Source organism: Ischnura elegans, chromosome 1 (assembly GCF_921293095.1).
Source record: "Ischnura elegans chromosome 1, ioIscEleg1.1, whole genome shotgun sequence".
Taxonomy (NCBI): domain Eukaryota; kingdom Metazoa; phylum Arthropoda; class Insecta; order Odonata; family Coenagrionidae; genus Ischnura; species Ischnura elegans.
In genome coordinates, this window is record NC_060246.1 from 61,711,931 (window position 1) to 61,737,621 (window position 25,691).

A 25,691-nucleotide genomic window follows, 5' to 3' on the forward strand; every position below is an offset into this window, starting at 1 on the left:
CCTTTAGTGCTATACATTTACATTTCGTTTTTACGAATAAAAAATATTTACATAGAAAGGAGAAAGGGTTTTTCCTTGAAAATTCAATTGATTTGAAAACACTTTGCATAATTCAAAAGGTGTGAATGAGGTTGTAGTGACTACTTTGAAAAAAATTTAGATGCTTTCCTGAGACAATGTTGTCTTCCAATTTGGTCTCTGTCTGTATACGTATCAGGCCATCCATACATGAGGTTATTCATTATTTCACCACTAATTAGGATGAGTGCTGTTGAAATTTTAAGCCCACATCATTCAGCAAGAAGTATTATTTGTTGTTCAACCCATAGAAGTTCTCAGGTAGTGCATTATATTCACTGTCTCTTGTGATCTTTCCAAAGATAACATGTAGAAATTGTCGCTTTGAACTCGTTAAATGACAAGTGGGTGCTGAATCTTCGTCTTTGAGATATTTTCTGAATGCTACTATTCTTATGTTTAATGTTTGCAACCATTCATCAGCTACAGTATGAAGATATTTTCAGATCGTTAAACTATAAGGAAATAATATGCATGAGCAAGCATTTTCTGTGATGTCCTCATTGGTAGGGAATCTGATCAAATTATCCATATTTAAGCTTAATGGTAATCTTCCATATGAGCATGAAGTTTTGCTTTTTCTTGACATATAAATTCAGAATTTTACTCCAAGGTCTCACCGGTGCACATTTAAAAAAATGAAAATGGAGCATAAATCAAATGTATTATTAATGGAGTAAGTTATAAGAGTTATAACAAAATGTAAGAGTAGCTTGTGGAGCTGTAGCAGGTTCCTATAGAGCAGCTTTATGCTATCTCCCTTCTAAAATGGTAGATAGTATAGCTTTTTCGTGTGTTTATCTCAATATTGCAGGCAGTTGGGCTGAAAATACATATATTTCAAATAAATTCAGAGGTAAGGAAAGAAAGGGATAGGAACATGGAATAGAAAAAGGACGAGGACAATGGTGCTGTGGTAGATGGAAAAAGCCAGAAAATCAGAGGGTAAAAATGCGGCCTGACTGGGACTCGAACCCAGAACCTCCTGGTTGCCGGCCAGGTGCTCTACCAGTTGAGGTTCTGGGTTCGAGTCCCAGTCAGGCCGCATTTTTACCCTCTGATTTTCTGGCTTTTTCCATCTACCACAGCACCATTGTCCTCGTCCTTCTTCTATTCCATGTTCCTATCCCTTTCTTTCCTTACCTCTGAATTTATATGTATGTTTGCGCTTAAGGCGCCGTGTGAATGAATGAAGTAGTGTATATTTCAAATAAATATATTTATGGGTCACACCTAACCAAAACAATATTAGGATTGCCATTTTTCCTGTGTATTTAGAAATCAATCTGTCGTTCCTTGAAGGTTATTCAACGTGTCTTTCGTATCATCAACATAAGGCAGAGTATAGATAGACAGATAGATTCGTTTATGCGGTGGGGGATCAGCTCCCAGGGCACTTAGACCTGTAGGTCCATTGTGCTAAAAGGCAGAGTATTTTGCTGTGTATGATGGAGAATGTTGAAAGTAGATGTACATAGTTAAATAAAGGCGCCACCGATTTCTGTGGCGCCTGGATGGTCGGCAATACCTATTATAAAATGTTTGTTGAGAATCTTTTCAGGAAAAATAAAGTGACATTAAACGCTTATGTGAAATGTACAAGCATTGTACATCGAACTATTTGATTAAAAATATCGTCGGAAAACCACGCTAATGAATTACCATAGGTACTTTCCCAAGTGTGTAGGAGTTCTGCCTCCACTGTCTTCTTAATCCGTCGTAGGCTGAAGTCGTACGATGCTATTTTTTGTGACTTCTTATGATCTTCCAAAAAATAACCGAGATTGCACCAATGGCAGGGGGTTTCAAGGTCGGTTTATTGGAAATAGAGAGGATGATGGGATGGTCAAATAAAATTATTGGCGCACTGCGGCTTTATCGAAATGCCTCATGTTTATTTGAACGCAGTAACTATGTCATTTAGGTACATCTAAGGGGGTCTTACAAGCTAAATCTCACAACGACATGACACATCAACTAAACAAACAGTAGGAGAGGTTCGCTTCCTTCATGGGTAGAGAGCCGACTCGGGCTGGCTGGGCCACTTGCTCTTGGTGACCGGGCCTTGTGGCAGCAACTCCTCGCCGGGGCCGCTGGGCGGGATGTCCGCCCGGCGACCGAAGCGGAGTCGGAGGGAAGGAGACCGGCTCGATTTTCGCACTACCTGGTGGATGATGGCGCTGCGGGCGGCCTCGTTGAGCCTCTCCTCCAAGGCGGCCTTCTGGAGTAGCAGGTCGTAGAGGTCGTGGACTGCTGTGAGTGAATTCTCGCCTGAGGACGTGGCGAAAATGGGGAAGAGAAAGAAGTTGAGATAACGAAACCATAAAGTTGTAGACAACTCTGTCATGGCCGCAGCCAGAATTATCTTGCGTCAGTTGTTCATGTATAGACAGGGCCGGTTTTTTGCGGTAAGCTTAGCACGCGGCCGCGTAGGACGCCAATCAAATGGGGGAGCCTAAGCGCTCAGTCCAATGTTCAGTTCTAATCAAACAAGGAGATTAAATAGAGTTTGGGGAGAAGCGGAAGGTTGTTCGCTTACACTAGAAAAATGTTTAGAATCGGCCCTGTGTATAGAATGGGTACCTTTCGGGGAGTTCATTCATTCTAAGAGGCTATTCTTGCATAACGCAACGCACCACTCTCGCTTACCCAGTCGTTCGTTGCCTTTGAAACTGGTTTAAAAATTGAGCCATTGTCTTTTCAGGGCATATCCAGTTGGCCCTTGTAAACATTTAACTGTTCATCAAATAAAAAAAATACCTCTAAGAAAAACTGTGATAAAAGTGTCATGTATAAAATGTTAGATACAATCTAAAATTTTGAATTGGGTTTACAGATCTTGAAAATTTAAACGTTATAGTTTAAATTCTGAACAAATACTATACCAAGAAAAAGACAAAATACGACCAGTTTTGCAGGTGTGATGCGTCCTTTAAATTATGTACCAAATATTTCGGGGTAATTTAAACCTCTATGCCCCCCCTCTCACTGCAGCCAAATTTGACAGGCAGATCATTGCTAGGTGCAAGAAAATAGCGGCAAAATGGCGTATCTTGCTTGAAACGTGGATAGCAAAGGCCAGAGGATAGAGGTTGGCAAAGGGGAGGACCACCCTAGGTTACTGTATCACATATCCCGCACATGTACGGAAAAATATGTGGAAAATTCTCAATCATAGAGTATTCTTTCATTTCTGTAGGAAAAGCAGAGCATGATTTAGCTAATGGTAGCCCACGTCACCTTAATGACAGTACGGGATTCTTCCATCTCTAACTCTTCTCTCCCTGTCCTTTTCCTGGAGGCGTCGTCGCGCTCCTCTCGCGGCGGTGCTTCCTTTCCCTTTATCCTTCTTTTCCACCCCTTTCCCTCCCGAGGAGTGAGGGCGTAAAAGTCTCCGACTTGGTTCCTGGCCCTCAGGAGGGTAACCCCGCAAGCCCGTCCTGGGCAGTGGCGCAGCGAGGAGGGGATTTTGGGGGAAACCCCCCCCCCCCCAGAGCTCAGAGAAACTTTTAAGTTTAATCCATTTTACTTAATTGGATTAGTTTTACTTATAGACTAGTTAGGATTAATCAAATATCCCTCTTAAAGCAGTAAAACTCGCCATTTTGAACCATTAATCTTAAAAATTTTCTTGAGGAGTGCCCCCGCACCTCCCGCTTACCCTGGTAGGTATGCAAAACCCCTACACCCCGAAGTATTATTGGCGCCTAAAACCCTCCCTAGCCTTAATGTCTAGCAGCGCCCCTGGTCCTGGGTACTGCTCTTTTCCAATGTATCACATATAGTGGCACTAGTATGAAAAGTGCTGCTGTTTTTGAAACTTCGTCTCACCCTCATATTATTGTGCGGCTTCGCTCCGGCGTCCTCGCCAATTCGAAGTGACGGTGACTAACGATTGATATCCATTAGTTAGAAAATGCAATGCTTAAAAGATATGGATACATCTTAGCGCGGCATAAATTGGGAGATACGCGACTTTAGTTTGAGCAGATATGGCGGCGTCATAACGTCAAGGACTTGGCCGGCGGTGTCAGCGGCGTGGCTGTGCACAAGTTTAGTTTTGCGAGTATTCAGGACATTTTCTCCGAAAGGGTGAGGGGGTGAAATCATAAGTTATCGCACTGGGGGACACCAACCTCAGTGTGACCATTGATCAAAAGTAAGAATATTTGGAACAATACGGTTAGTTATTGCTAACTGCGTGAATTTATTGAACTGAAAAATTACATCTCATAAGCACTCAAAATTGCGCGGAGCCTAATTTTGCTGAGCTATATTTGCTCGCGTTTAGATGTTAAATGAATCTAAAAACTAACAAAGGTCCTATGTTCCCAGCATGTATTCCGTGTGCCTTCTATCTACCAATTACTTATAATGCTTCAATAGGCAACCATTCGAGTTAAAGTGACCTTATAGTGAGTTAACCCACCCGAGTGAGTTTAAGTGAAGCTCAGTTCGATTTATCTCGCGATTATTCACTACCGCTTCGGCTCTTGGCTGTTTCTCATGTTCACGCTGTTTTAAATCTCTTAAAGTGATGAATAATAGTAGGTATGCGCTTTTCAATACTATTGGCCTATGGAAGATATTTTGGCTCTCCGTTTAATCATATATGGGTGTTATCAGCCATAAACCTCTTATGTTATGGGATTTGCCACAACGTAACTACTATGAAAAATTAATAAATGGACAAGAAGTTTCATTAATTTGCTGAGGAAAACAGTACCATGGGAATGTTGAGTCAATCAGATTTCACGAAATAGAAACTCAACTTCCAGAGATCGAAGCCACCTACTCGCAAAGCGATGTGTGATAATACAAAGTACATCTAAATTTGACTGACGGAAAACACGCGATGCATCGATCGATCTATTGATAGTTTCACCTTGGTTCAATATTTATTTACCGCGTAGTTACGACAAGAGATTTAGGGATAAAATTCCTGGGTCTCAAATTTAACCTACTGAATTTCGAACGTGACCCTGGCCCACTTAATGATTGAAAACAATGGAAATATATTTTTATTCCATGGAAGTATTATGCAGGAAATAGTAGTATGCAGGACAAAATGGTTTGAATCATCACTATGCCTCGTTCATTAAATAAAATTTTACACATGACTATTCATTTTCAATGCACAGATCAACCCTCAAACGGTCAAGTGAGGTCATGTTTGACCCCAGACAAGCATTAGCGAATTTGATATTATTAGAATCTTGTGGCTAAGCTTACACCCAATGAGTGCGTCCATCGGGTTGCGGATGATGGGTATAGAGGTTTGCTGCGATATAAGCGAGTTTACTCGTCGAATAAGAAGTCTTGGACAAAAAATGACGGCATTTCGAGGTGGTATCGATTATCCCTAGGTAAGGTAGGCCATCTAAATGATAACACAACCAGTGAAGAGGCAGTGACTTGGCGACGAAAGGCCGCCAATAATTATACTCCCCAACACCTGGAGGAGTGGACAACAGCTATCCTTCAAGGTGGAGACCACAATGGTCGGTACAGCGGCAATTATGTCACTGCTGGTGTGGTAACATTTACTTTTGCGGTCATAGTTACACTGCAATGTGGAAGGCAAGGGGAAACCGCCACATTATTATCTCAAGGAGTGGCAGCTACTCCAATTATTAACATATAAGACATAATTGCACTATCTCGAGTAAAATATTCCGAAGGTAAACTAGTCTCCCATTCGGATATCAGGGTGGGGACTACCTGAGAGTACATCGGTGAAACGGGATAGAATAGTAAGGATCGGAACATGGAGTTTGAAGTCACTTAGTATCTAAGGTAGGCTTGAGAACTTGTTGGTATAAATGAGAAGAATAATCCCGACGTATTAGGAGTCAGCGAAATGAAGTGACCTGAAGACAGAGCCTTTTCAGTGAAAGCTACAGAATGGTACACACAGGATCGATCAATGGGAATGCTGGGGTGGGGATAATACTTAGTAGAAGCGCCGGGATGCGGGTGAAAAGTTTTATAGAGTATAATGAAAGGATAGTCATGTTTAAGATCGAGATAAAACTGATAGATGCCGTAGTGGTACAAGTTTAAATGCCAACGTCGGACTATGAAAATGAAGAGGTCGAAGACGCATGAGAACAAGTACCTATGTATTCGGGGGTATCGCGGAAGTAATCAATCAGGTAAGAGGTCAGGTCAGGCAATTATTATTCTTGGTTATACCAGTGTCGTCGTCAGAAAAGGTCAAGATGGAAGAATGACTGGGGAATAGGTAAACAAAATGAAAGAGGAGAAAGATTAATGGAATTCTCCACGGAATACAATCTTGTGGTTGCTGATACCATATTTAAAAATTATAACCGAAGATGACTCTCTCGGGAAAAGCGAGGAGAATGCTTTCAGAATTTTTTATACTTTTTCATATTATTTTCAAGGAGTGAGTGTTACTTGTTTTCTGGCAAAAATTTTATGTAAGTAATATGAATCTCTCTCACCATTGTGAAGGAATTTTCACTTACTGGCATAGCAAATGATATCAAATTCTTCAACGCCCAAACAGTTGATATCTAATGAGGAAGGAAACGGAATTTATATAGTTGATTTGGATTGCTTTAAATTCTGGCGGGTCGACCTCGCTTGAGATTTTAACAGAGGATATTTAGCTCTAAAACATCTCTAAACATTATATCCTCAATAAGCTGAAAATTCTATTCGTCCCACCTGTTGGACTCCATCTTAGGCGACCTGATGAAGGAAGGCGATGTATTTGGCTCTCTTCCCAGAGTAATACAAAACTATATTCTCGGCTATCTTCGATGGCGAAACTTTTTGCCTATGTGAGGGGGTTTATGTCGGGGCAAGGGTTGGTTCGGAAATTCACGTTTGGGTATTTCAGCGTGGGAAAAATCAAGTTGCTTCAGTTGCACGAGCCAATCTTGTCAAGTTGACTCTTGGCAGGCGTGGAACACGTCGGAGGAATCACGTGAGACACGGTTGGAAATGGTATGCATCGTTTTGGATGAGGCGACCTACAGCTTTTGTCATTTCCGCTAAGAGGACGACAGTTTCACGTCCAAATCGACGGACGGAGTGTTGCGATTGAATTGTCCTCCATGCAACACTCAAGCAGGGATCGGGCAGTCTCTGAATCTTCTCTGCCACCACCGGGATTTGAACCCTGGCCACCACTCTGTGTTACTTCTTAAAGGTGAAAAAGACTTGTTAATTAAATAAAAGTACTGTCGGACAACTAGTAGCACTTATTCCTTGAAAATTTATATGAAAAAATATTAAATATTCGGAAAGCCAAATTTTAACTTTTATCCTTAAACACTCTAGCCATCTCACCAACCCGATCCCCGAACTCTCTCGCGAAGGTCGATCTCGGAAAAGTACGGAGACGGCCGCGCAAGTCTTGCGGACCGATATTTGAAAGCGATAGAGCACCTATTACGGGACGAATGACCCTTTTTATGGCGAGGTCCAGGGCAGAACTGAGAGTTTTGTCCAGGCGACAAAGGTCAGTTCGCCGTCCCCCTCCCTCGATCCCCTCTTGCTCCCTCCGCTACCCTTCACCCACCACTAAAATATAATACCTCCGTGAGATATTTTTTGAGATGCGGTAGTTTAAATTACACACCGTATGTTAGCCATTAACAAGTTTTATTAATATTATATTTTTAAATTTATAATTTAATAATTATTTCATAATAATTTCATCAGAAAAATTGGAAAAAAGGCGTTGCAGCAGGTGTCTTTAGGTTCAAACCTGAAGACGCCTGCTGCAACGTCGGCGAAACTGTCGTCACGAAGATGAACAGACGCGGAGGACAACCCGGAAGCCAAGCTGCGCTTTTTAAAATAAACTTTTCGAAAATTTCCGCCCCGTGAAAATTGCCGCCCTGAGCATGTGACCCCTTGCACCGCCCTAGTTCCGGGCCTGGCGTGGTCTCTCACCTTCACCCTCCTGGGAGGCTGCGGCGGCGGCGGCCGGGGCGGAGAAGAGGGAGAGTGCGGCGCTCGCCGAGACGAAGGCCACGAAAGCGACGCACATAGCGCGGGCAAGCATGATGACGATCGGTGAAGGGGAAGTGTCCTTGGCAAGAGTCCTGGCGTTCGCGTCCGCTCCTCCTGCTCTCTCGCTCCTAAGCGCTGCAAAGTCACCAACGAAGGCCTGCCGGGGAGAAGACACAGGATATCAAGGGACTAACAAGCTCAAGTCACGTGTCCCTCAAATGTCCCCACCAGATCTCGCTAAAATTTTGCTAAGCGATAGAAAATGGATACCCATGAGGTGAAGTTTTTGTTTCAGCCGCCAACGCCGACATTTATTGAGTAATTAGCGATGGAAAGCACCAGAAAAACGGATAAAGGTATGCAACCGCCAGCATAAAAATACCCCCTCACACTCCGTTGCTAGGATAAAGTATTCTGACGGTGTATTGTTGTGTTGCGGGTTCATTCGTTCATTAATCGAAAATTATTACTAGATAAGAAGAGAAAGGCTTCCGACCTGAAAGTGTCTGCAAGATTATTTTGGAAGTTGTAATTGCTAATGGGCAGCAAAATGCTGGGTAGATCTCGAAAACCGGACTTTAAAGTTAAAATATTGCTAAATTTTGAATCATAAAAATGAAAAATACGGAATACGATTGCATTGGTAGTGATATTAGAAACGGTATTTTTAGCTAATATTCTGTTAATATTTGATTTTTATATTCTTAAAGAGTAACTAAAGCATATCTAATTGTTTCACTACTTCAGGGTTTCATATTAGAGAGAAGTGTTTTTGCTAGATTGAAAGTGTACTCCATATTCATCTCTGATTGATAGTCCATACAATTTTACAAACGAATATTTCTGTCATTCCGTCCCAAATTAGAGTGGTAAATATTTTTTTACGCTATTAAGAGTAATTTTGATTTCAATAAGATGTTGAATCAACTCATAATTACATGAAAAACTGGACTAAGATGAAGATATCCGTTCCCTCGTGAAAGGATGGATGAAAAATGTCTGAAAATTGAGAACTAATATGATTTTTCAGTTGACTTATAAAACAAATGAAAATGGGGAATACTGTTTGAAGCGGATGAAAATTCTCATGTGTAGGAAAGGCTCGGTCGAGAATGTGAATTGGAGCGCGTGTCATACAGGAAGAATAATTATCTTAACCACGAAAAAAATTCCATCCTTACTGCGCATATTTAGTACGGGAGACGCATTCTAATCAACATCAAAAATGTTTAAATTTTCGGCTCTATTAAAGAAGTATCTAAAATATGTGTATTTCTGAGGTGTAAATTTTAACGGCAAAAAATTTATCTGCCACAATTATTGTGATTGAGCGAAAAATTTTCAAGTTTTCAAAATGAGAAGTCTTGAAATTCGATTTCTCCCTGAAGCAACTTTGGGTTAGGAAGGGTTTTGAGTGTCTGCTGTAAAAATGATCTGAATAATGAAATAAGCATTATCTCAAAATTTTGGAACATTCTAGATGATATCACATCCACATGCTCCTTCATACTAATTTGGCTGGTGGTTTTATTTGATGTAAGGGTTAAAGGAAGATGGACTTCGGGGAGGAAAAAAATAATAAAATAGAATATTTAAGAATAACAATGGAAAAAGAGGTAATAGTGACAAAAAATGGGAGTAAGAGCTAATGGATAGATTTTCCATGAGGTCATGTTGCGCTTTAGTCGGTTGCGGGAAGGAGAGTTTATGGGTTGTTAGGGAAAGTGTGGGAAAATAAGGATTTTTGACGGCCTCAAGGAAGTGGAGTGCGTTATAACCTGAAGTGGGAAATAAACTTTGTGGCAGGGAAGGTTGAGTTAGAGGCCTGCCGCTCGCTCAGCTCCGCTCGTGCGGCCCAAGCCTCATTTGCGCCGCAGCCGTATGGACTCACGACAATTATTTCCCTCGTAAAATTCCTCTCAGGCTGTCCCACGTGTCCCCACGTTTAATGAAAGGGTCTCCATTCAAAAAGGAAATTCTCGTGGCGATGGACTAAGAGGGAGCAAAATAATGCAGAGTGAATGTTCAATTTCCTCGAAAATCTTGGAATTCTGCTGATAATGTCATATTTGAATGAAAAAATAAGGAGCTTACATTTATTCCCCAAATAATATAATTTTTGTTACACAGTCTCCTTTTACTCTGCCGTAGACATATTATCTTGCAGAGATGGAGTAGAATAATTGTTTGATATCTCATTTGTTTTATGAATTTTTGAAGGGGCTGTTGGCGAACCTTGATACAAATCGACAGTATCATTTAAAATTTCACAAAGGAATTGAGATATATTTTGACGGATGTTTCTATTACGCCTCATTTAATGAGTGTGTATGATCAATACATCAACTGCGAAGTTACTGTCGATTAAGTTACTGGCAACTTAACAATTAAGTTTTGAAATGGACTGTTTGGTTTGCTCTTCTTTGAGCTCGTTTGATAAATTTCTTATAGAAATTCACGCATTAGGTATTTTTAACTATCGAAGTATTGCATCTCACTTAAAAACTTAATGAGGAAATTTTGTTGGACATTTCAATGTCAATTAATGTTCTCGCTCGCAAGTGATATTGTAAGTTTAACTCAGTAAGTTATATTTACTCAATACGAATCAATGACCGCCATAGATATGAAATGTCTTCATAGACTCTTTAGGATGTCATATTTCGTTTGCTATTTTTCAAATTATGCTTTGTCTTTTTGAGAAATACGTAGTTAATTTTTACCCATATTTGGATGGTATTATTTTAAAAATCTGTGAAGTATTGATGAGCGATTATTGACATTTAGTGACAGTGTTTTATTGAGGTGATGTAACAACAGAGTTAACAAAAAGTAGCTTCTGGCTCTTGTTTCTTAGTAAGGAATTCGATTTGTAGCAACTTAACAATTAAGTTTTGAAATGGACTGTTTGGTTTGCTCTTCTTTGAGCTCGTTTGATTTGTTTCCAAATAGTAAGGGCAAAAAGCAGGGAATACGGTCTCTGAGCGTAGGAAGATTTTTAACGCTTTTTCTCGGGATATACTCGACTGAAAAAAATCGAGAGAGTTAACAGCTAAAATGGCCAAGGTGAACGCCGCAGAACGTTGTCATACAATATGAAGGGCGGCAAAGTAGGCAAAAAATGCTCAGGTAATGAGCTTAGTGTGGGGTCCGGAAGATGTCCTCACAAGCAGGGTGCCACGATTCGGTAAAAACTCCGGAATCCTCAAAGTGAGTCATCTTCAGAGAGAAGAAAACTCCTTGGGGGGTCACCTCCGCCTCGTGTATCACGCATTCCCTTTGTCGCTTGGCTTATCGCCGCCGTGAAAGAAGGCGCTCGCGACAGTCAGATAAACCGATCGAGAGAGAAAAATGCACGCAAAGTCTCGGCAAAGAGGCAGAAGATAAGGGATGGGCAAGGAATGGAAAGGTGGAAGGGGTCGATGAAAGTCTACAAGGGTTATAGGAGGAGGTAAATGGGAAAAGGAGAGGGTTTTTTTAGGGAAGGGGAGAAGGGTCTGCGGAAAAGGAGTAGATGGCTAATGAAGGAAATAAAGGTGAGGCGCCGTTGCAATTAGCTGATTAAACCCATTAAGAGCCTCCTCCCCTTATCTCCGTCTACTCCGACGACTCCACTCCGCCACCCCTTGTATAATCCTTCGGAATCGTTGCCCGCAAATAGCAACATGTGTATTTACACCAGGAGCAAAATGAACGACGGCGTTCCTGGAGTTTTCCACTTCGTTTCCCCTCAGCGGTCCTTTTAAATCCGTCAAATTATTACGAAATGCATAATTACCTCGACAGCGTGCCCGCTCGCTCGAGCAGTCTTTGCTGTCCTCTCCCATGTGGTGTTCTGCATCCTCGAAGGAATAGGGAATATAAAGACTAACTGGAGTAGTTTTGCTGTAATCTTACGGAGGCGAGAAAACGTTCAGGGTTATGAGACTGCCAGCAAAACAAGTGTTTGTGCTTCGCTTTTACTCTTTTACCGGGTTCCTCGAAAAAATGTGACACCTTCGTGATATATTAGTGAGTTAATTTTTCTTGCGTGATGCAGAATTCGCTTGACTTTAATTAAGTCTAATTTTTGGTTTGGATTTCAAAAAGTCATAATCACCTTAATTTAAGGCACACTCATCTTAATTAGAATATTATCTCCATCCTTTTCTTGTGACTCAGATAAAACTTGTCAAGGAATAATCCTTATAACTCTCGTCTAAGTACCTGCACATCTACTAAGAGTCATAGTATACTAATATACTATACTAGGCTATGAATTTTAGTAACTATTGTGTGTAGTTAAATGAAAAATATGGCATGCTGTGGTATTGATGCAATCAATTACAAGTATTTTATGTTACAGGCTTTAAGTTTTTATAAAAGCCAAGTTTAACTTGGTGAAGTAAATAGTTTAATTTGCATTAGAATTGTTACATTCAGTTGCACAATAAGCAAACCGAAAATAATTTTAGTATGCCAATATTATTGAAAAAATGAATTACCTGCAAGTATATATAAGCATTATTGACTTTCTTAATCATAGATTAAACGTTATATCAACCTATATTAGTCGACAATGATGTTGATACCCGAGGTGTTGCATTAGTATCTCGTAAAAGTCTTGCAAAACGTCTCTCTTTCTGGATTTACTATAATTGATAATTATATTGATGGAAAACAAAAAATATTTTTTTTTGTAAAAAACTCAGAAACTTGGCATGAAATTTTGTTCTCATAATCCATTCATTACCTCAAAATGGATTGGGGCAAGGCCGCAATTCACCAGTTATAAATCAAACGCTCATCGTTAAATCTATGGGCGAAAGTGAAGGTGGAGGCATGAAAACAGAGCATTTGGGAGCAGCGTTGACGCCAACTAGCATAACCGGGGCTAAGCGTTGAATTTATGACGAGATCCCGGATCGTGTTCGCTTTGTCCACAAACGGTGCTGCTTACAACTGAAATGGCATTATTGCGAAATGGGGGATGGGTGAATGTGAAGACAGATTGTTTGGTAGCATGCAAAATGTACATAGCCGTCGGAGGAGGAAGAGTCATACATGAAATGAACTTATTTCGCCAAACTATGACTCTTTGTTTTTTTGCGATTCGCGTAAGTTTTATCAACATTTAAAGTAGTCATAAGTAGCTTTCATAAGCTGAAAATAAATCGAAAAAAATTAAATAATTACATAAAAATATTGATTAATGGAAAGCCATTTACACAACCCAGGCTATAAAAAATATTTTCCATGAAATAGTTTCATTTATTGTTACTCCTCAGGTGTTAGGGTACGGTTAGAGTTTAAATGCTGCGTAATTTTTAAGTTAAAAAGTTTACATAAATAATTCGCAATGGGGCCTTCTCGTGGTTAAACGGAATATCTTCGCTTATTTTCTAAGTAATTATTATTCATTTATTTTTGTGGAAATGTAATGCAAGGGTATACCCCATACAATATTTTTATTTTTTAGTTTCTGCTATTTCAATCGCAAAATTGTTCTTGAATTTTATTTTAAATACTCAGAGCAGGTAAAAAAAATAAGTGCTAAATAGCATTTGTAAGCAAAATCTCGAAAAAAGTTTTTTTCCAGTGTTAAATTGGAGACTTATCTGAGTAAAATTAATATTTGTAAACTGTAAACCATGAATTTTTAGTATATATTCGGGCCAGCTGCCAGTGAGTACTCTTCAGCGGCGAGAATTGTACGCAAAATGCGCGCGTGGGGAAAACATGACAATACAAGAGTATAGGGACCATTTCCAGTGTTAGTGAAGGAGAATGAGAAAGACAGGCTTCTAACGAGCGCGTGCAATGCACACTAAAACTTGTAGAACTAAATCTAGCCAACATCGGAAGTCGGGAATGTCCCTGATTGGCCCAAAACATGTGAAGTTTACAAGTAACAATTTTTTATTAAATTTTCACAAATATATGATTTTTTGTTGCATTGTTATGCCTTTTGTTTGTTTTATAATTTTTCCTATGGTTTTTCGTCATTATTTATTTATTTTCTTTTTCCAACAGTTTTATTATTTTTTTGCAATATTTTTTCTTTTCATTTTAAAAGTTTTTCAATGAATTACTTCCTGCAAAGGCTTTCATTGATTACAGTTATATTTACATATTATTATAATATATTTACAGTTTATGATATAATATCAGAAAGAGAGAAATATATATAGTATTTTGAATTACTTTTCAAAGAAAAAAATGAAATTGCTGTAAAATAATGTTTAATGAACAAAATATATTAAATATTTATTCAGCAAATGGTAAGGAACTGGCGTTGGAAATGCTTCCCGTGTTGATTTTGTGCGCGCTCAAGTTCCAGCCCATGGCCACTTAGCTCCCTCTAGTTTAAATATAAATTTTATTGAATGAAGCATATCTTCAGTGCTGCCAGTTAAATTTTTAACCTAAAAGCACCATATACCCGCATACACTCTTGCTTGAGTGGTTAAAATTTAAAGTCTACTCGAGTATTTTCCAGAGTTCCGGAGAATTTTTACTGCTGCATCTTGTCGTGTAAGGAATGTCTACCACATCTCCCACGCTCTCTCTTTTCCCTCAGACAGTGCCCACCCTTGACCTTAAAGCTAACGCCCTTTTACTCCTCCCTCGCAAGGCTCTGGAAAGTCAAATTTTCCATTATTGTGCGGAGCATTACTCCTCATCAACCTCTCAGGTTTGTTCAATTTTTAACATGACGCATGACTCACTATCCGACCTCTGTCTCGAGCTTTAGATGCAAAATTAATTGCTTGATCATAGTCAACGCACGCTTGAACGACATTTACTAGGAATTAATGGCTTCACGTTTGTGCTGCGTTTGACGCTAGTATATAAAAGCTAAAGTCTGATAATTTTTTGGCTTTATTTTTCTCTTTCGAATACCTTATACTAAGTTTTTCATTTTTCTACATAAAATTGTTATTTTATTACTGCATTAGAATTTTTATTCTATTCCATATTTACATGTTTTCATTCCTCAGTTAATTGGAATGAATTTATATCAAGACCAAGGATTGAACATTAATTTCTTTCATTTACTGCGCAGTGATAGGATACGTGTTATTTCCTTCGGAGAGAAAGTATTTTGAGAAATGCAAATTAATGAATAGTTAATTATGCTGTAGTTTTCTCACAAATACTTAAATGAGGATAATTATTTTGTCGTAAATGTTTGCGCTCTGGAGGATACATAAAACTCCTCAAGCCCTTTATAACTAAATAGTATAATGTGAGCGCTCATCAATATTCAGCATATTCAATCTCATGGTGATTGTGATCAATGAAATCACAAAAAACATAGAATAAAACAATGACAGCAAATTATGTTCCTTGTAGTCTTCGTGGCGTGAGAGTGGATTCATTATTTTTTACTATCATTTTTCGTGCTCGTTTGGTCAAAACTTAGAAAACTAGCCGAGGTTTTTTTTGTATACGATCACCTATTTTGGCTGTTTTTGCATCGAATAAGTTGCAGGCTTCAAAGTGACGCGCAGCAATTACGGAGGACGTGCGATAGGGAGTTATGCGAGATGCACGATTACTTGTGCAAACGAGGATGCCGGAGGGAGTGTGGGCGGCAGAGAGGCACCCATCTCCGCACCGCGCTCGCTAATTAGCAAAAGGAGAAAAAGAGTTTGGGCGGTGATGACCGACCGCCTGATGCTTCGACCACCGTCACCGAGCGTTCAAGACAGGCAGCTTGATGTGGTGCTCTCCTTCCGGGCATTAGATGAGCTGTTAACACCGAACGTGGCTTTCAGTACCGCCTACTGTCCGTACCAAAAATATAGTTAGAGACTCGAGTTTGAACGCCTATAAAAACATAGCCTTTGAGCTATTTTGATTGAATTGGTGTCATTAATTATCTTTTTACATAGCGCACTGGTATTAATTACTATCAACCTAATCAATCAGCGCGCAATGTATCAAGGAAACTAATGACACAAATGTCATGAAAATAAAGGGTTTGGTTTTTATGAGTGTTTAAACTCGAGTCTGTATTCTTTTGGCATGGACAGTAGACTATCAAGCATCATTTACGAGCTTTCATATCGATAGTGGATCAAATGAAAACAGTAGAAGTTCTAGTGGTAAATACTTCACTTAAAAAAACCGAAAATCATGCGGCAAAATATATTACCTATTGCAAACGAACCCTAAAAAATTTGCAGTGTCATGAATGATGGATAAATCCAGTTAATACTAATTTAATGGAAGAAATGCTTTTGCCTTTTTGTCTTATCTTAAGCCATTTATTTATTTATTTATTTCAAAAACCCTAATTTTGCCTTTACACAAGGAGTTTAAGCAATCAACATCAGACGATCACACACACCCATATCCTGGAAGGGGAAACCTATCCAGGCGGGACTCGAACCCGCGACCATCGGTGTGGTAGGCGAGGACTTATCTCCACGGCCACCGATGCCGACTAGCCATTGATATATATATAGAGAGAATTGGCTACATAATTGAAACTATAGCTAAATAGGTAGGAGTAAATAGATTCGAAATAGAAGACTCTTTGACTCCAACTGAATAAATAGTGAATGCTAGATAAAAATATTTTGGTTGTTATTTTTTCCCTGCTTTTCCTAGTTTTTAATATCGTTTATTATATACTTCCCCACCATGATGATCTATTAATAAATTATCAAAAATAAGATCCGGGGTGCATAAAATAATGGGAACAATAATTATATCAGACACTTATGGGATAATGTTACCATCACTGATGATCTCTGTGGACTACTAAATGGCTAAATCTTCAGCTGAGTATGTCTCAATACACATTTAATCAAAATTCAGTTCACGATGTATCTTTGAAACAGGAATATACAACCGTAATAATGTGGATTCCCGTGTGTGACGTAAGGCCATTAAACGGCTTATGTTCATATTTGATAAACTGTTCCGATTTTTTTATGCGTATCTCATTTATTGCAGTATTTTTTTTCAAATTTTGTTGCAGTATTAACAAGTAGAAATGTGTCAAGCTATGTTTCATACTAATAAATATTCTTAATACACTACGACACTGGCGCTATTAACATCATCGTGTGTAGTTTTCTTTTATTTTAGCTAAAAAAAACTAATTTTGCTGTTGTTAAAGCTGCTGGTAAAGCTGTCCTTTTATGAAGGCCTTTAATTTTTTGTAAATATGGCAATGAGGGTATTTATATAGTGTCGTTCACCTGCTATTACTACATGAAATATAAATTAAATAGGGAATACACTAAATACTATAAATCAATGATAATGCAGGTACTTTTATTATTATATTATTTATATGCAAATTATCCATTGCAAACAAATACAGTTGTTTATAGAATTAGTGACGTTTTTAAATTGGTAATATTGCTGAATAAGCAAATAAACAACTAAAGGAAGTAATCATTACGAGGGGAGCGTACTGAGATGAAATCTCATTGAAAATTAACAACGCAAAGCATTTTATGCTACGTTTTAATTTATAATTGGTTGTTTTCATGTTTATATTGGTTTGGAATGTTTTACATTAAATGAAAAAATCGATTTATTAAGTAAATTGATTTCAATGAATTTGGGGATTTGCGAAGAAAAGGAACCTAGGAAGAGGAAGGGCAAGAATAGGCTTTTTTAGGCTCACAATTTTAAATTTCGATAAATTGCTCAATTACCAGAAAATAATTTGGCTGGATATCATGAGAAACATAAGATCGGAACATAGGTGTTAAAATTAACAGATTGTATTAAGTATCCTGTACGTAGGCAAGTTTAAATACAAATACGTAAAGTGTGAAGCATGTTCAGCAGGATGAAGAATGAAATTCTACAGGAGCAATTCACTGTTTCGAGAACTCCCTTATTTTGTGTCCAAGATCCACGTTAACCTAATTTCATATCGCTGAGGGATTTTTCCATTAATTACCCGCGCGTCCACAAGAAATCCCCATATTCATGTCACCGTGGACGTGGAGTTGGAATTTTATCTTCACGCATCCCACTCGGGTTTCCTGGATGAATGACAACTTCGTCTTTCCTTCTACACGGAAAAAAAAGTTTAGTCAGAACTATCGAATTCTGATGAAATTTATCAAACTTTTGGGTTCATATGGCACATTGAAAAATTCAGTAATTATTACCAAACCAGTTTGATAAATTCTATCAAACTTATTTGGTAATTGTTACCGAAATGGCTACAGCAGTTCGATAAAAACTATCAAAGTCGATAGGGTAATAAAACCGACGTAGCGTGCACGTGTGAAAGATTTTCAAACCAGAAAACACTATTATGATTGAAAATCATAAAATTAGGAGTTTGGCGTAAGTTTCTGCAAAAGAAATACAAAAAAAAGTGGAAAAATAACAAGCCTGCATGGAGCATTGAACGTGGGCCCCCCGCGTGGTAGCAACGTACTCTAACAACTAGTCTAAATCGGTTGCCATAATAAATACTTATTTAAACGCTCTAATATATTATTATTGCAAGTATTTAACCTTTGTTTTGATATGTGAATAAGGTGTGACTACAGTTTCCCTTTGTATGCTTAAGAGGAAAACTTGATGCACAAAATTGCATTAGGTAGTTACTCCATATGGATATCTAGTGCAGATGCGCAAGAAAACTTAATTTGCAGGCTTATTACATCGATATAGAGATGGCTTTAACGTGCTGGGTGATATCCTTAGCATGGATTGGGTCTAGTATCACGGCTTTTATCACATGTTATTAAACATGATCGCGAATGATTATACCTCAGGAATACCTCTAATTAAAGTTTTAATGTGTCGAAATACACAAACATCTCCTTACAGCTTTAATATCTATGATAATATGCTATTCAATCAATGTCTTTGATGCACCAGCTAACGGGTAGAATTGTAATTTAAAGCAGGAAAAAACAGAAAAATGAACGTAAACAAAATTAAAACGTTATCGCCATCACAAACAATGAAAACAAAATCATTTTACCCACCTATCTTTTATGCAAGGCCTGTTTAAGAATCTTTCAACTGCAAATGTGTTTTGGTATAAACATAAGAGGAACGATAGACCGTTCGATAGATTACGAAACACTTGGTAATTTCTATCAAACCAAATTTGCATAGCGATGTAGAGTTTGATAATTTTTACCAAACTAGCAATCACCTTCGTAAAATTAATCATAACTTCGATAAAAGTTATCAAACTCAGAATCGTATTGAATTAAATCGGTTATTTTTACGAAACTCTTCCGTACAATTGACCAAATTATGCAATACCAAAATGTTTGATGAAATATATCAAGAGCTCACGCTAGCGTTTGGTAAAATAAATCAAGTGCTTAATAATTTGCATCAAAGTTTAAGTATATTTAACAAAAATACTCCCTATCACACCAGTTCGATAGTTTTAATCAAATCTTTTTTTTCAGTGTAGGCTCGGCGTTTATTTAAAATAACCTGCACCACTGAGTGGTAGGTTTACATAGCATTATTTTGAATAATTGTGCGAGCACGCAAAGTTCAGACTTTTTGTTTTGCTAAAATACTATATTTTACAGCATTAATGACGTTTATTAAATGCTGGCATACGTAAAGGCACAAATTAACTTACAAAAGGAAGAAATCATTGCTTGAGGAGTAAACCATGAAAAAATCTCATTTAGAAGTTACAGTGCAGAACATTTAATGTTAAGTTTTTAATTATACGTTATATTTCATTGCTTAATTTCTGTGCCGATAACTAAGAAGCGGTAGATTTCAGTAATTTTGTAGTAAAAACTCTTTATTTTTTGTCAATTCTAGAAGAAGAATTTTTATTTATAAGATCACGAAATTCAATTTAAGCCATATGTTATATCCTCGCTAATTAATACTAGTTTATTTCAGTTACTGTAATTTTGAAATAGGTTAATAGCCGAACAAACGTGGTCAATGGGCATTCGCATGTCTTTTGGGGCATTAATTAAGTAGTGGCAAAAAGTTGCATAGTATAGCGGATAGAGACAAAGACTATGAGGGTTCTAGGTGAACCCTCTTAAGGATACAACACACCGGGGCCGGGAACCAAGCCCGTGGCTTATACGCCCGATCACCCGGGAAGGGGGAGGAGAGGAAGGAAAAAGGAAAGAGGCGCCGCCGCGATGGGAGACCGCCGACGCCTCTGGGAAGGGATAGGAGCGGATGGGAGGGGATGAGGGAAAAACACCCCAACGCTATAGAAGCGAAGGAGGCCCTACTAATTAGCGAAACCAAGCGTAAGCTATTAATGTTCTACCAATCCTAGTGGATTTTCCTTTGAGGAAGAAAAATCCATCGATCGAATCGGTAGATTAGCGGATAGAGACAGTGAAATTCTATGATTATATTATGGCACAGAATTGGATTCTATGTAGGTTAAAGTGCGATTCTGGGGAAGGGAACAAATAAATGCCATTAAACACCATGGAAGAGAATGCTAAAATACTATCTTGAAATAACGGAAGAATATATGTTTCATATTCTGAGGGATCATTGCCTTTACACCGGAAATTTTCGGATGATAAATGGGGAGAAGATTGAACTTGAGGTTGCCACATGAGAAGCTGAAATTGAGTAATGTTTCGGGATAATGTAAGCAAAGAAAGCGTTTCGAGTTGAGTAAATCCCTAGAAAACTGTTGAAGAATTTGGATGAAATTGAAGAAACGAGTTTTTTTTTCAATTCTTTTGAAATATTCCAAGCAATTTAAAAGGGAGAGAGACCTCGTCATTGAAGTTATTATCAGTAATCCAAAGAAATACTTAAACTGCGAAGACATAAGAACCATTAAGTGGATATCGCATGCCGTGAGTGTTGTACAGTGTTGTAATTAAATTGTTGTGAGTCTAGCTCTAAGGAGACCAATTGGGGCTCATTCTCCTATAATTGTGTCCACAAAAAATTAAGAAGTTATGTCGATGGACTGCTGTAAAAAACCAAAAATGTTAAAAAACTAAACTGGCTTATTATTTATGTACCATTTTGCTACTTTTAGAGAGAAATTAGTAAAGAAAAAAATATATTCCCCAAATTTAATGTCCTCAGACAGATTTATGTCCGTGGACATTTCCACATAGATTTTCGAAGAGGTTTTTATTGTATTAACAACCTTTAATAAATAATTTATTATAAAATCTAACATTAAACAAGTTACAACAATATAAAATTCCAAAATAACCTTTTTGGGTTGCGATTGTTTCATTACAGTTATTATAAAATAAAAAAACAACCGTTGTCCTACCCAAAAAGGTAATGTCCGTGGACACAAATGAAAAAGGGGGAATTATTCATAGGAGATGGTAGCAGCCCTAAATAACCGGTGTGCAGAGAAGGAGATTGTTAGAGAAATTGTTGTTAGAGTTTATACTTGATTTAGTGAATGTTTTATTGCTGGAAGAAAAAGTTTAGCTCAGTTTGCTGAAAGAGCCAAGATCATCAGTAATGTCCGTGGACAGGTAAAAAGAAGTAACACTGCACCTTTGACTAATTACAATTGAGATGTCTTTTACGGCTCTACAGCTATTCGGTTTTACGGCTATATATAAGATGCAAGTTCAATGTAATAAGGATAGTGTCCTAACCTATTGTCAGTCCCAACTAAAACTTAATTTAGAGGAAATCGTTATGTTCGTGGACATCATGTCCGTGAATTCTGCAGTCCAAGGACATGAAAGATGGTAACGGAAATGATGATACACGATGACTGGTTACAGAATGTCTAACGACAAATAAAAAAACTTTTTCTCGTAAGTTAACACAATATTCCTCTTCTGCCACGTCCGTGGACGTATATATCATGTCCGCAGACAGCACAAAAATAAAAAAAACAGTGTAAATATTACTAACAATCTCTGCCACTTACGTCATTATAGATTGTATGAATGGCAAACTTTAATATTAAAATTTTGGTTCTTATATAAACAAAAAATGTTTTTTTTAAATTTTGCTTGTAGAAAATTTTCCGTTTTTTTTTGGAGATTAACCCTTTGGTACATAGAAAAGGGATTACAGTCAAGTAATCCATTGCGATGGTGAGACTTTGCGAGGAATCTACGTTGTAATCAGCATTTTCGTCTTTTGTGTAGTTCAAAATGAATTAGTCGGAGGAGGATTTGAAGAAAATGAAGTTCATACTTGAGAGAATATGGATCGATTGGAGGTAATGACGGCTTGTCTGACATTAGTACCCGACTGAAGTGGTGTAAGTGATGGCACCCTACTGACGAAAAAGTGCGGTGAGCAGTGATGGGTGGAGGAACAAGAAGAGGCTTTCCGTAGTCACTCTTGATTTTTAATGCGTACGATGAGGACAAGGCGACGAGGTTGAGAAAGAAATCAAGTGCAAGGGTGACACAGGGCGATAAAATGATCAAAGCAGTCAATTTCATTAAGTAGGAGTTTCAGTTCGTATCATATAAAATATTTTGAAAATTACTGGTTATTGGTGTTTAACAAGAATACATATCAAAATAGTAGGTTTGTATGCAATATAATTTATCAAATTGATAATACCAGTGGTATCATGGTGCCGGAACGCCGTTCCAGGACTGGTTAAGAAATGGCATTATTGTCAAATAACACTTTTATCGATTTTGGTGACTCAAAATTTCAAATACATATATGCATTCGTAAATGAAACAAAGGTATTGATTAAACAAAGAGATATGCATTTAGAAACGTGCATATGTACCTTGTAATGAAAAAACATACAGAGTAATATTTCACTTGTAAAAAAAGTTAAGGAAAGTGCTTTCCGGCGCTGCTAATTTTGTCATGACACCACTGGATAATATTGAACCATAAAAGTAAAATTGAAAAAAAAAATCGGGGCAATATTAAAAACATCTAGTAGCTTTGGAATTTATTGTTGCCTAGTAAGTATAGAACATGGTTTCTGACCATAGGGTTCCGGGTTTTAATCCCTCATGAAGCCTTCAAGCACTACAAAGCAAAAAAGGGCGATTTGGCCCAAGGTGAGGAAACCACCCCCTAACTTGTTATTCAATCGCCTCGGGCTTAGACTGTGGTGTGCTCGACCTAACGAAAGCAATATTTAGGTTGAAGAACTGAGCGAGTGATAGTATTATTGTGGAATAAAATGGTGGCACGGTTAAAAATTATAAAGTAAATTACACGTCCGAAAGAGCTGTTTATTAAAACGAATTATAGATGGATACTTTGTTGAGAAGCGTGGTAAATTATATGGCCCAACATTTTATTATGAATAATTTCTAATAGTTTGAAAATATCCAGGGAGGACAATAAAATGAGACTAAGGGCGCTCGAGTTAAGATGGTATAAAAAATCAGATGGCCAGAAAGGAAGGGACCAAGGGGGTACTCAAAGTGATCGATGAGAAGAGTAAACTTATGGGAGACATTAGTGGAAGACAAAGTCGATGGATGTCCATCTTACTAAGTGGCGAACGAATATTGATAGTCGTGGTTGTAAGGAAGATGCTAACGATGGGAGAAGATAAAATGGAAAACATACCTTCTGCATGAAATAAATAGGATCTATTCAGAAGTAAATATCAATAGCTGATGAAAAGAAAGCAAATAGAATTCGTTAAATTGCGGTAGCATTGCTTATCACTATCACAGTATCTTGAAGTATTCTTACTACTGTGAGTGGTCGGATAATAAAACATACTTCTGGCACTGATTGCTATCATGGCGGGTTCATTTAGCAAAAGAGGGTGACTTTACTTGAGGCGTTAATGGGAAGTGATCAAATCTGTTCTTGCAACGCAATTTTGTTTCTATTCGTCCATTTCCCAAATTTAACTCACATTAAAACGTTTGATGCTTTCCCTGCGAACATAATGTATGAAATTCGGCCTGGATTTCTGTCCGGATCAAGAGAAATATTAGAAATAGCCAAAATTCTGACGCAGTGGAAAAGGGAGATTTCTTTCCTCACATTTATGCTCATTTAACTTGGGATTATCTATTCAAATAAGTTACCCCTATCTAAACTTCTTTACTGAGGATGTAATTCTAAATAGCTGATTTTAAGTTAATGAAGGACTGATGTTGTGATGAAGGACTGAAGTTGTGATAATACTAAGTGCGAGGTCAATTAAATGGCGTGATGGTAGCATTAGAAGTTTCCTCTAAAAATGAAATCTACTTCAATTCTCCTCAAATAACTTAACGCGAAATACAGAAAAATGCATTCCTTTGTATTTAGCAGCTTTTAGTACCAGTCAAATTCTTGCTTTCGCACTTTGCAGAGACATGATAGGTCATCAAAGTCTTATAGCAGACCATTAAACATAAGAATACTCTCTCGTCATACTGAAATGTCTGTGATTTAACATTCTAATTTCTATTTGCTTGTCTCTTTATTAACATTTTCGTACATTACTGTAAATATTAAGTACTTATAAGGTCAAATGTTCATTTCTAAAACATCTATTCATAAGTAATTGCTTTTAATGGTAACTATTCATTAATAGAGAAAATTCAAGGGAACAATCGTTTTAATTTTTTTAGCTGTCTGTGTAGGAGTTGAAAAATGTTATTTCATTTCTTTCCTTTCTTCTAGTTTTGCTTGATCGTCAAGGAATTTTCATAAAAAAGGAAAAAGATCTCTTATTTTGAAACAGTTAACTAATATCCGTGGACAGTATTCCCAAGGATTAAAGTCTTTTCCCTTCGGGACGGTGACCAGAAAATTTTTGAGAAACGTCGGATAAAGAGAAGGTTCGCTAATGAGTTCAGTGCAGATCTTTTTTTGCGCTATTGGGAAGAATCCTCTCACCGTGGACAACACATTTTGGGCGAAAAAATTATTCGCGCCGTTTATTCCTGAAGCAAAATGCAAATCTGAGACACTTTGCTTTTTTCCATCGTGGGGGCAGTCAAAAGGCTAATCCCAACTTCATGCATTACGCATATTTTTTCCTTCTGATACTTAAGCCGAGGGATATCAAAGTGGACATCAAAGTCTTCAGCTTGCACTAAAAACCACTGAGATATTTCTTTACAGAAGCCTTGATGCCGCTATATGTGATTTCTGGTGGCACTATTCTCGAAAAACATATCCACGTTTTCAAAATGTCGTTTATTATTTTCCATCGTCAAGCTCGCGAGCATCGCAACAGGTTGACCGAGATATTAATAATCGGCAACGCTGATAATCAAAATTTTAGTTAATTTAATCGTTCAAATTGCTGAAGGATAAGAATGGAATGAGAAGCGCAAGTTTGTGTACGATGACTTTAATTGTAACATTAAATTATGTAAATAGCCGGTATTTAATGCTCTTAAGTCGAAAAGTACAACATGAAATTGCCATTCAGCCTGAAAACGCACTCTATGGAAATGAGTGTGGAATAGTTGTATCGAGATGGTGTGCAATTGTGTCCTCTAAAATGTTGACTTTTTCCTAGAAAACTTTTGTCGTATCTTAAGCGATCGTATCCCGTTAAGGGATCATTGACACGGATATTAGTATCCACAAAAAAAATTCTTGATATCAGTTCTCTCCGAACGCGTTACTTAAGCAGAAACTGATAATTGAAAAAACTTGGTGAGACCAAAAAGATGGACTCTTTCAGGCCTTAATAACTTAGTCGATTTACAAAAATTAATCTACTACTGCTCATGTTACCGTGTTGATTTGGAATATATTTT

At 37.8% G+C, this 25,691-nt stretch overlaps 1 protein-coding gene across 1 annotated transcript in view; it reads right to left on the minus strand.

Annotated features, from left to right (window-relative positions):
* Positions 1 to 1,952: 1,952 nt before the first annotated feature.
* The window catches only part of LOC124153601, a 28,538-nt gene continuing 4,799 nt past the window's right edge, over positions 1,953 to 25,691 (minus strand). Inside the window, exons 2-3 of the mRNA XM_046526918.1 lie at positions 8,008 to 8,224; positions 1,953 to 2,349 (exon numbers count right to left, since the gene is read on the minus strand). Coding sequence (XP_046382874.1) covers positions 2,087 to 2,349; positions 8,008 to 8,224 — 480 coding nt within the window. The 3' untranslated portion in view covers positions 1,953 to 2,086. The remainder of the gene's footprint in view (positions 2,350 to 8,007; positions 8,225 to 25,691) is intronic.